At 35.4% G+C, this 12,120-nt stretch overlaps 1 protein-coding gene across 2 annotated transcripts in view; it reads right to left on the bottom strand.

Moving 5' to 3' along the window:
- PDS5A (PDS5 cohesin associated factor A) overlaps window positions 1-12,120 on the bottom strand; it is a 165,412-nt gene that overhangs the window by 95,771 nt on the left and 57,521 nt on the right. The window contains exons 3-5 of one of the 2 annotated variants that reach the window (XM_036762868.1): window positions 4,649-4,852; window positions 2,564-2,650; window positions 1,472-1,569 (exon numbers count right to left, since the gene is read on the bottom strand). In XM_036762868.1, coding sequence (XP_036618763.1) covers window positions 1,472-1,569; window positions 2,564-2,650; window positions 4,649-4,852 — 389 coding nt within the window. Of the gene's footprint in view, window positions 1-1,471; window positions 1,570-2,563; window positions 2,651-3,065; window positions 3,108-4,648; window positions 4,853-12,120 lie in introns of those variants that run through there. The other variant, XM_036762869.1, reaches the window with a different exon arrangement.

Below are 12,120 nucleotides of genomic sequence, written 5' to 3'. Positions count from 1 at the left end.
CACTTTCTCTGCAATTTTAAAAAAGATCCCTCAACTTATCTGCTCAATTCCATCCATATCCCTCAAATAAGAAAAAACTGCCTACTACTCTGGTAATTGGTGAATTATCCAGGCCTTTCTGCTCTCTATATTTTGACCATATTACTTCATTCGCCTTTCTGTACTGCTGTCAGAAGTATGGAAAAGGAAAAAAAGTAGTGAAACCTAAGTTTCTACTTGCAGTCATACTAGTAGGAGGTCTGAAAGAGGAAAAGCTGAAATTTACTACTAGCTTTTCAAATTGCACATGAATCTGTTATTTACACTCTTTCTCTTTTGAGGGCATAAAAAACAAAAGCTGACGTGATGGCAACTCATTGAAAATAAAAAAGATGAAAATTATTTTAATATTCAGTACAAAAATATCTGAATTTATTGACTCTAGATTTTAGTGGTGGATACTTTGCCAATCTCTGTAGTTTGAAGTGCCTCTATTGCAGAATGGGGGGAGGGGGAGGGGCACTGGGAGAGGTGTGGAGGAAATAAGGGGGTTACCCAGGGAAGGGGATGTGCATAGCATTCTAACTAAAAAGTTATTTTTAGTATTTTACTTGGAGTTGGGAGCCAAACTACTTAAAGTTTGGCTCAACAAACTAGTTGGAGACCTACTGTTTTTCACACAGGTCAATAGTTTACTACAAAAGTAATAACTTAATTGTAATTTTGACTAAGAGGAAAAAAAGAGGGCTAATTTGGGGATGGAGGAATATATAATTTGACTAAAGTGAGGAAATCTGGACTACATGAGAATATTAAAGAGCAAGGAAGAAAGATTTAAAAAATGTATTAAAAAGAGTTTGCCTAATTTCCAGTTTTGCCTAAAGTACAGGCAAAATGCAACTACAAATCCTTTTCTCATCTCTCTTTAGACTGGTTTGGAAAACTCCAAACCCTGGACTCCCCTAGTCATTCAAGTGTCCTCAACTGAGGACTCTTAAGCTCAGTTTTTTCAAGCTTATTCTACTATCTTCCCATCAAATCTTTTCCAATACATTCTTCTTTACAACTGGAATTCAAGGAATCCCTGATAAAAATCTAGAATGTAAACCATAAACATCCAGAATCTACCGTACAAGATAGCAATCATATACTATAATACAAACTCTAATGCTTTTCAGCACAATTATATACAACTATACTATAATCTTTTTCAGAAAGGAACTACTTCTGTAGCCTCCCATGGTAATTAGTATAGCTCTGAGTATAGAATATGCACTAGACAAGTTAAGCCCAAAGACAAATTTCCATTATTAGTTTTCTGCTGAGGTTCCTCTCTCCATTAAATATTTTGCTGAAATATAATTCTTTTAATCTCTCCAAAAATCTAGATGATAAATGGTACGTGGAAGTAAAAAAAAAAAAAACACACAAAAAAACAAGAGAATATGAGGATCTCTAAACAAAGCAACATATAAACTATATAACAACTTACTTGATCACTGAGAAGAGAGTTCTAAAAAGCTGAATAAAAATTTCATTGCAATCTTCCAATTCAAAGCAGATGTTATAGGATTTAACCCAAGCTAAATTCTAAAACAACAACAAAATTATTCAATTACAGATATAGAGAATAATTTTACTAAATCAACACTATTACATCTCCTTTTAAAATAATTAAAAATCAAGTTTTTAAATCTGTAGAAACACAACTGACATGCAAATTGCATTTTGAAACATATACCTGTGACCAAACATTAACTTTCAAACAAAACAAAATCAAAAAAGCAGAAGGTATTGAAGAAAGGTTAAATATCGATTTTCCAAATATTAAATAAATCTGCTTGGTGAGAACATAGAGCTTTCAGCTTAAATTACTTTAAAAATAAAAAAATTAAGAATTTTTAAACTTTCATTCTTAAAACTCAAAAATTCTAATGGAATACAGTTTATATTACTAGGACATGTAAGACTAACTTTAATTTGGCTGAACAAACTATGGTACACGAATATAAAGGAATACAACTATTCTGTAAGAAATGATGAATAAGAACAACTGAGAGAAGCATGGTAAGACTTATAAGAACCACTGTAGAGTGACATAAGCAGAACTAGGAAAACAATACACACAGTCTGCAATGATGTAAATGGAAAGAACAAAAAGACAAAAATGAAAGCTAATTATGGCTTAGCTTGAGAAAATGAACCTCCCTTATTGGCAGAAATGGTGGCCTCTGTGTGTGGATGGTATATATGGCTGCCCTAGCACATAGGAGGGGTTGCAGACTGACTAATGTACTGGTTGATTTTGCTAAATTGTTCTTTTCCTCCCCTTTTTATTCTTCATTACAAAGGAAAGCTTGTTGGGTAGAATAGGAGGAAAAGTTATGTAAAAAAAATAAAAGTAATATAAAAATAAGAGATCAATATAAAAAAATTTAAGGACTTAACAAATATTAATTTAAACTGGGAAAAAAGTGAATGTCATATAAAATGAAAGCCATTTCATGTTTCAGAGTGGTCTCATTTCTCATTGGCCCTACTACACAAATATGAAGAGCAATACCATTTCTAATAAAGTTCTTACCTCTAATAAGTAAAAATATCTATTAAATTGTGGACTCTTAGTATCTTCCAAACCTTTTAACTGTCTTGTAATGAATAAAAATATGTCCTGTAAAACAAAAACATAAAATATATCAACAAAGAAACCAAAATAAGGTTGTTATCCCTTGCATCATTAATGTTGTGGCTAAAATAAAATAAAAAATTTTTCCTTAGCTAAATAGGTTGGTATTGTGTAATTGGACAGATAAGTGAAAACAAAAAATATTGCAAACTGTAGAAACGGGACTGTAAAAGTAAAAGCAGCTATTCATTTCCATACATCTTAAGTGTTCTCAGAATGTGGGGGAGCAAGGCAACCCACATAGCACAGCTCCAGTGTAAAACACAAATACACAGATATTCCCCTAGCATACCACCCCTACTCTCTGCCCACTATCCCATTCCTCCATCCAGGCAGGAAACTATTTCTATAGAATTAAGCCAGGTGTGGGAATTTTCCCCACTATTAAGCCTGTACATACATTCATGTTCAGTACTTAGTCTTGTACATGCGAGACGTAACTATAAAGTAATGAGAGTGATTCTCTTCTGTAGCTTGTGGAAGCAGAGGAGGAATGATCATAGCAGAGACATGTAGCAACATGCTTCAACTTGCAGCAGGAGTAATTTCAAGGTCAGCAGTCAGTCTTGTGCTAGCAGCTGTGAAGAACATAAGTGTGTGCTGTTTCACGTCAGCATAAAAATGAGTGACCAATTTTAGATCAAAGAATTAATAAGAAATTTTGAGTGAAGTTACACAAATCTGCAAGTGAGACATTCAACATGTTAAAGGAAGTTTATTTTTTTACAGATTGAGTAATGACAGGAGTAAAAGTTTTTAACTGGCACAAGAGATTCAAAGAAGGTAAAGAAGATGACTATAATAATGCTTGAAAGTCACCAATCACCTAGGAGACTGATTAAAATGTTGACAATCAAGAATTCATTCAAACAACTAAAACTAAATTTATGAAGTGGCTGATTCTGAAAGAGAACTTAAGTGCCAATAATGTTTCTCGAAAGACCACACTATGCATTTTAAGTGACAAACTGAAACACAGAAAACTTGACATCTGTTCTTATCTTTCAGGGAAAGGAAGCTGGATAAAATAATGAGAACTTTAAGGGGATCTTTGGGGATGAAACATGGTGTTTCTAGTAAGCCTGAAAAACCAAGTGTCAAAGTCTGCTGTGTAAAGTGCCAAAATTTTCTTGTAAGCCCTCAAAAAAGTATACATGTGAGCCCCCCTCCAAAGCATGCATGCATATCAAAATCATGAGACAGGTGATTTGTTTCCTTGACACCAATGTCTTTGTTTATGCAAAATTTATCCCACAAGGTCTAACACGGGTTCATTATGCAGAAATTCTAAAGCATGAAAAATTCTGTGCAACACAAAAGGGATGAACTGTGACCCAATAATTGGCTTCTTCACCACAACAAAGCTCTAGCTCACAACATGCATTCCATCAGTTCTTGAACAATAGTATTTCCCAGCTTGATCACCCACCTTATTCACTAGTCTTGGTTCTGGATGACTTGGACTGTTTGAAAAAATCCAACCCCCTCCTCTCCCCCCTCAAAGAACAAAGATTTGACACTATAGGGGATAAAATAAAGAATGCAACAAAGACTCTGAAGGCAATTCCAAAAAAGGAATTCCAAAAACTTTAGGAAAGCAGCATCATTAAAATAATCAAGTTTCCAAAGTGAGTGCTTGAAAGGAAAAACCTATGAGGTCTACAAATTTGTTTTTTTATGCCAGTCTCATTACTTTATAGTCACTTCACACTTTGCCATATTCACTTTTTATTGAGTATATTTTGTTAATATTAAACAAAATAAAAAGTTCTCAAAACCACCCCCAAAGTCCCCTTAAAAGTGCTATTATTGTGGATACACAGTTAATATGAACAAATTATTAGCCATGATATTTCTTAGTAAAGATAACGTAAGCCATGTACTTTCGTTTGATGAAATGGTTAATATGAAATTCAAAAATTCTATAGGATAGGATGGGTAACAAATTACAAAAAGAAAAGAGCTCTTAAAAAACCATCTTACCTTGAGTTTGTCATGGGAAGTATATGGTGCTTCTGGAGCATAGATTCGGAAAATATCAGCCAAACAACATGCTACAAGAAGACGTACATCTTTGTTGGGATTCCTGAGGAAGAATTCAGATGCGAGATGCAAGGCTAGAGGGAGATACTGCTGCTTTTCATCTTCTGAGTCCTGATCCATGTCCATAAAGGTTTTTACTACCATCTGATTTAAAAAAAAAAAAAAGTCTAAATAAAATGTATAAAGCCACCATCTTTATTAGATATCAATAACAAATTTCATTAAAAATGATCAACACCATTATTATGCAAAATTTTCAACACTGTTACTCTTCAGCTTAAGGCACATTATCAATTTTTTAAATCTTCTACTTAATTGTTTTTACTGAAACCTGAACAAGATTTTTTTCTAAATTGGTTAAAGACAACTGAACGAAATACTTTCTATAAAACTATTCAAAATATCATATAGAACCATCAATTCTTGATTATTCATTTGTAGATTGTCTATATGGTCCAATGTTACCAAAAGATTTAATGTGTCATGTTGATAGCCTATTTCCTCTCTCTCTCTATTCATTTCATATGCAATTATAGAAAGAAAACCTCTGAGCTAAATAAATACCTACTCCCAATTTAATCTGATATTCTGCAAAATCAAGAAATAGGTTATTATAGTATTTATGTTGCCAAATCTGTGCTAAATATAGTTGTTAGCAATATCATAAGTTATTTGTATTTAGAAAAAGTCTTCCATTACACATTAAGAAGCCATGCTCATTTGATTATGAAACAAAACCTCTAATGAAGGTAAAATGCCTTAATTAAAATAAATTAAATATAAGTATACGAAAGAATACTTGTTTAATTTTTAATTGTCCTCTCTTACTGCAAAAAGCCAGTAAGCATTCTCCAATCTATAAAATACCCCTCCTACCACAGACATAAGGTTTTCCACAACCTTTGTGCAAAAGGCCCCTTTCAGTCATGGAAATTTAACAGCTCATATGCATGTCCTTTTGCTGTTATTCTCTAAATTAGTTTTGCTGAACTGCTTCTTTTCCCTTTCTTTTTCTTCCCCAATCTTTGTTTCCCAGTGCCTGATACTTATTGATTCACTGAAGAGATAGCTAGCTGGGTAGGGGAGAAGATGGACATAGTTGAAAACAACTGTGACATACTAATAAAAACTTTTTAAAGGTATTACTCAGCAAAGCCAGAGGCAGTGCTAGCAAAACTGTAGAGTTTAATTTTGACACTCTCCCATTTCCACAATGAAATTCTTTTTCTTTTTTCCTGGTGCCTCCTAATGAAGCCTATCCCATGAAACATACTATTACATCTTTCTAAAGTATAATTGATAATCCAAGTACGAATACTAATGGCTTAAAGTATGGCATGTCCCAGGGGTATCTGCTTCTTAAAAATAGGCTTTTTAAGACCTCAAAGATTTTAAGACCAAATTAATACAACCAAAATGGTAGCAGAAAGGGGAGTAAAATATGGAACCTAAAATATAAACATGATGACAGTGGAAGTCAAAGCTGCTTATACTAGTAGTACATAGTAGTATAACATAAGAGAATGGCAGAGGGTACAAGATGGAAGGAGAGCACACCTGAAAGTATGACATGGTTAGGAAGAGGGGTGGAGATGTCAAAAATAGAGTGAGTGTCAACAGTCCCTATCTGTTCAGTTTAGAATATTCCTTTCTTGTTTCACAAGAAAGCTGAACTCCAACAGCAGCCCATTACTACCAAGTACTAAAGTAGGTGAGGTCCACTAGCAATTCCTTAGCTCTTGCCTCTTCCTTATTGCTATACCTAGGTAGGTAGAGGCTCCTTGGCAAAACCCCATTCAGAGTCTGGGCTAAGAGGCTTTCATGAACTCATTTTCCTAAACTGGAGCCAAAACAGGAGCCTGTGCTTTGCCTACTTCTTCCTGTGTCACAATAACACTCCCACTAACAGCAATTTAATGGCATAATGGAAAAGAACTCTGGATTTGGAGCCTGGGTTTGAATCCCACCTTCATTACTTAAAAATCTGTGTGATCCTGAACAAATAATTTTCCTTCTTTGGGCCTCAGTTTTCTCACCTGTAAAATAAGGAGACTGGACTAGATGACTTCTAAAGTCTTCCATTAAGATCTAAATCCGTGCCCTCTTCCTCTTCTCTTTTTATTTTTTTTTTTCCTCTTCTCTTCTTTACCACTAGTCACAAGAAGGTGGAAGAGCGGTTCTAACCCTGGTTCATCTTCCTCAATGGGATTTGGAAGCCACTTTACTCTAGAATATCATGCAGGTTGTATCTTTTATGCTGCAACTCTTACTTATCACTGAGTACCCCAGGACTGAATTTGGAGGTCTCAAAGTGGAACCTACTGCCATATATGGAGGCCCTGCCTATTCCCTGCTATGTTGTGGAACCATCAGAGAAAAAAATGAAATAATATTTCAGCCCCTACTGAGTACAAAAACATCAGAATCCCTGAGAATAGAGCAGGCCTAACCAGGAACCATATATATATATATACTTTGTGTAACATATCTTCTGTTTGCATCAATCCTTTTATCTTGGGAGAAAGAATATTAGTAAGGGAAATCAGCTAGAAGAAAAAAAAAACCAGGAAGGCATAGGATTAAAGGAAAAATTTTGAATGGCTGGTCAGCCAGAAGGGCCACTTCAAAGAAGAGGAGAAAAGGAGACAGTGGGGAATGATGCTAGGAGACGTGAGACAAAGGGAAGGAGAGAGAGCTCCCAGGGCAACAGAAAGATGCAGAAGGAGTATAAGCAGACTAGAAATAATCAAGAAGGAATTTCAAAGAACGGGAGTAAAAGATGTTATCTGGGGAAAGTATGAGAGGAAGAGAAAATGAACTGGTTTCAGCAAGGGTAAGGGATGATAAGTAGAGAACTCAAATGAAGGACTTTATATATGTTGGGTGAACTCCTGTGTTGAATTTATGGGAGGATACGGACAAGAGATCCACTGAACAAGTTGATGTGGACGGCTTTCAAGCTTCATCATTTAAGCAAACATCCAAATCCATGAGACCACAGATCCATTTGAATGTGTTTGCATAATTTCTCTTTATCTCCCATTTTATTCCCTTCTCAATCCACTAAAACACAAGCTAAATTAACTTGGGACAGAGTACGCATACTATCTAAAGCTAAACATAATTAATTAAACATTCTATGCTATCTACTTCATCCCCCACTTTGGAAAGATCCAACCTCTGTCTTCTTCCTCAATCCTATTTTTGGATAAGCCCCACTCTCTGATTCACACTGCACTTTGCGGGTACTACCTGGTACCTCTCTTCTAAACTGATGATTCTTTTTAAAGGAAAGAAAATTCCAGGCTGTCAATCTGGACATAGGCATTTCAGTGGAAGTTTTCCAGTCAAGATAGTGTGATACTTACAGTGTGATCACTGTAACTGCAGAATTTTAATTTTAATTACAAGGAGAAACAGAGTTCCAGTAAGACTGCTTGAATCCAGAAACATCTGGTTCCTAAAAAAATTCGTAAAGCTTAAAGCCATTCTTTTCTGTCCTAACAGGGTCTGTCATGCCAGAAGATGATAAAGGAAAAAAATTCCACTTTCTGCCACTAGAGGGTAATAAATTCAAGTGGCTAGATACGGATCCCAAACTGGAGAAGGGCATTTAAAAGATAAATGCAGGGAGGGGAGAGAATGTAAATCTCACCAAATTACCTGTTATACCCACTAGCACAGTAGTATAGTTTATGGAAGCTCAGAAAAGGTTATCTTTTTTTTAGGTTATTAGACTTCCCTTTCCTCTTTCCTACACCTAACTGGAACAGTTCTTTCCATACACATTCCTGAATCATTCCTATAATCCTAAAATAAATATTAACTAATTTTCAAAAGTCACAATACTTGCAATAACTTAACATATTTACTACAAACTTGAAAAGAAGTTAAGATTAAAGAATAGAGGTCCAGCCCTGGAGTCATAAAGACTTGTCATATATTGGCCACAGATGAAAATCACAACTTTCCAGCACAGACATTCCTAAGACTAATCTAGGGCAGCACAGCATGATGGATGGAGCATTGCACTTGGAGTCAGGAAGACCTGGGGTGAACAAGTCCTATCTCAGACACTTACTAGCTATTTGACCCTAAGAAAGGCATTTCTGTGTCTCAGTTTCTTCATTTGTAAAATGAGGGGGTGGGAAGTAGATTCAGTGGCCTCTGAAGTCCCTTCTAGCTCTAAATTTATACTCCTATAACCCCTATGGCCACAAGTTACAAAGAACAAAGATTTGGTACTCCCAAAGAGAATATAAAGAATGTAATTTTGGACTGCATTAAGTGATTTATTTCCAGGAATAGGAAGGTGATTGTTCCCCTGCACTCTTTGCTTTGATCAGACCGTAAGGGAATTTCTGTTTTCAGTTCTGTGCATTGCACCTTGAACAATGATAAGCTGGAAAGGATCATCTGAAAAAACTGGGGATGTTTTGACTAAGGAAGAAAAATCTCAGGGGAAGTGATAACTATCTTTAAGTATTTGAAGGGCTGTCATATGGAAGAGGCATTAGACTGCTCTGGAGGCTCTAGAAATCAGAAAATAGGCACAATGGGTAGAAGTTGAAAAGAAGCAAATTAACAACAATAAAAGTACCTAACCAGAGTGGTTCAAAAGAGTAATAATAGGGTTGCCCCCATAGGTAATGGATTCATTCCCCTTTACTAGAAATTTTCAAGCAGAATCTAGATGACCACTTGTCCTATATATTGTACTACGGATTAAGAATTCTTTTTTCTAACATTCCTTAGAAGAGAGAGCTTTGGGAGTCCTTTCTAACTAAAATTCTGTTATCAAATATCTCGGGATTGGACTACCTATAAACATATGACTTATGTTTGGATAACTATAAAACTATAATGACAGATTAAAGGGAAGACTTAAAAAAATGATGGTTCATAAATAGATCTGAGTAATAAAATAAAAATGACAATATTCTCCAAAATATTTCATGTACTTAGTCAATTTATAGAACTTAATAAGATGATAATGATATTTATAGGGAAAAATAAATGGAAAATACAAGAGGCAGTCTGAAAAAAAAGGTTAATGAAGGCAATCTTCTCTCAGAATTAAAATTTATTTCAAAGCAGATAGCATGATACCAGGCAAAAAATAACTAAGTAGATAAATGGAACGTGTTCCACAAATCCACCCAAAAGATAATCAAGTTATTAATCTTCATTATTTAGCAAATTACTAACCTTTACATAGCAAAAATTGACCCTACCATTTGCTTCAACCACCTCCAAATCCAATTAATTATCCACTGGCATGCATTAGCAAAGAATTGAAAAGACAAGCCTAGAGCTGGAAACAACTGATTTTCAAGTCACTTGAACTTGATCCAGTATCAAGTTTGGGAGTCAATTCTGAGAGAGAAGGAGAAGTTACAAGATGACTGAAAAAAAAATAACGGATGGTAATCAAGAAACCATGCAACCTACATGCCTATTTTCTCACCTATACAAAATCTTTTAAAGAAAGATCTACTCTTGTGTAGACAGCATCCCTTATAAAATAAAAGGATAGAGGCAAGCAGGTTATCACAAGGAGATTTAACAAATAATCACATTTTCATACAAATGACTGAAACTACTTAAATTTTTATTATCTCAGTTAAGTATTCCAGCACCTGTGACTGGTTCCTTAGATTTTACAGAATTACTGCACTTAGATAAAGTACTCAATAGCAATGCTTTAGCATGTTTTATTTTCTCCAGTTTTAAAGGTGTGAAAACCACCCATTTATTTTGTGCCAGTCAGTCAGAGCTCTGGGACATACTAAATGTGCATCTATATGGGAAGAAAGATGCCCTAATGTGAAAATGTAAGCTTCCAAACACAGAGGTCCAAAGGAGCATGGGCTATTTTAAACCCTCCCCCTGATAGCTGGAAACTACTTGAGTATACTATTGGCAACCTTTTTCTAGTCCAACTAATCCTCAAATACCAGCTTTCTCCTATGCTTTCCCCTTCTGTTTCTTCTTTCCTACTGGCTTCCTCACTGTTCTTAATAATAATAATAAATAATATCAGCTACCATGTACATGGTGTCCACTATGTGCCAGGCACTATACTAAGCACTTTTCAAATATAATCTCACTTAATCCTCACAATACTCCTTTGAGGTCGGTGTTATTATTAATTCCATTTTACAGTTGAGGAAACAGAGGCAAACAGATAAAGTGACTTACCCAAGGTCACACAGCTAATAAGTGTCTGAAGCCACCTTTGAACTCAAGTCTTCCTACCTACAGGCCCAGGACTCTATCCACTGTGCCACTTAGTTGCCTATTCTGAGCTTTGTGCCGGCTGTCCTGTATGCCTAGAATTCTCTCCCTCTTAGCTTCCCTGTTTTTTTTCCAAGTCTAAGTCCTTAAGGTCCAATTTTCTGTAAGAAGCCATTCTCAATCCCCCACAATGCTAGTTCCTTCCCTCTGGTGATTATCTCCAATTTATCCTTATTATATATAGTTTATTTGCACATAGCTGTTTGCATGTTATTTCCCCTATCAGACTGTAAGCTCCTTGCCTTTCTTTGTATCCTGTGCTTGGCACACAAGTAAGTGGCTAAGAAATGCTTGTTGACTAACCCCCCAACCACTGTCCTTAAGGTCACCTTCAGCTAAGACCCCAATGACAATGAAACAGGATTTCAAAGGTTTGTACAACACCAAAGATGTCACCCTGTATTTCCTAACAGTTGTGGTTTGGTGTTTTTTGCAGGACCATTCCTGGAATGGTAAAGCTCTTCCAGTGTCTTAAGAGCAATATTCAAAAGGTTCAATACTGCCAAAATTCTCAAACAAGCCTTCTATTGCTTCCGTTGTACTTTGTCAGTATGAACTCTCTCACTCCTCTAACTTTTAGTCTTCATGATTAACAAAACTGCATTTAAGGCCACCAAGCATCTTGGATATACGTCCTCTTCACCAAATCTGAAAGCCTTATTAAATCCTTGACACCTCGGCAGTAGAGCTTCTCCTTTTTTGAAACTTACTACTTTGATTTCCTCAATTTTATTCTACCTTGGCTCTCCTACTTCTCTTATTATCTCTCTCCTCAGATAACTCTTTTTCTCCTGCCCTTTAAATATGAGTATTCCCTAAGGTTCAGTATACTTTCTCCATTAGAAATACTATCTACTCTCAAGCTTCAACTATCACTTCTAAGCAAAGGGGTTTCAAAACTATTCTAACATCCCTATAGCTCTGATCCCTCTCCTAAACATCAATATTCCATTTCTAATGGTCAAGACTTGTGCACTTGATCACAAGGCACACTTGACACCTCAAATTCAATTTATCTGTTTTTTCATTTTTCCTATTTTTGTTGAAAACCATTCCTCCAGTCTTAAAAAAAAAAAACCTTCATGTTTGTTGCTTTTATATCACTTTTATTTCCA

This window comes from Trichosurus vulpecula, chromosome 6 (assembly GCF_011100635.1).
Source record: "Trichosurus vulpecula isolate mTriVul1 chromosome 6, mTriVul1.pri, whole genome shotgun sequence".
In the NCBI taxonomy this organism is placed as follows: Eukaryota; Metazoa; Chordata; class Mammalia; order Diprotodontia; family Phalangeridae; genus Trichosurus; species Trichosurus vulpecula.
The sequence above is the reverse complement of the archived record's forward strand: the minus strand, read 5'-3'. Positions and strand labels throughout refer to the sequence as shown.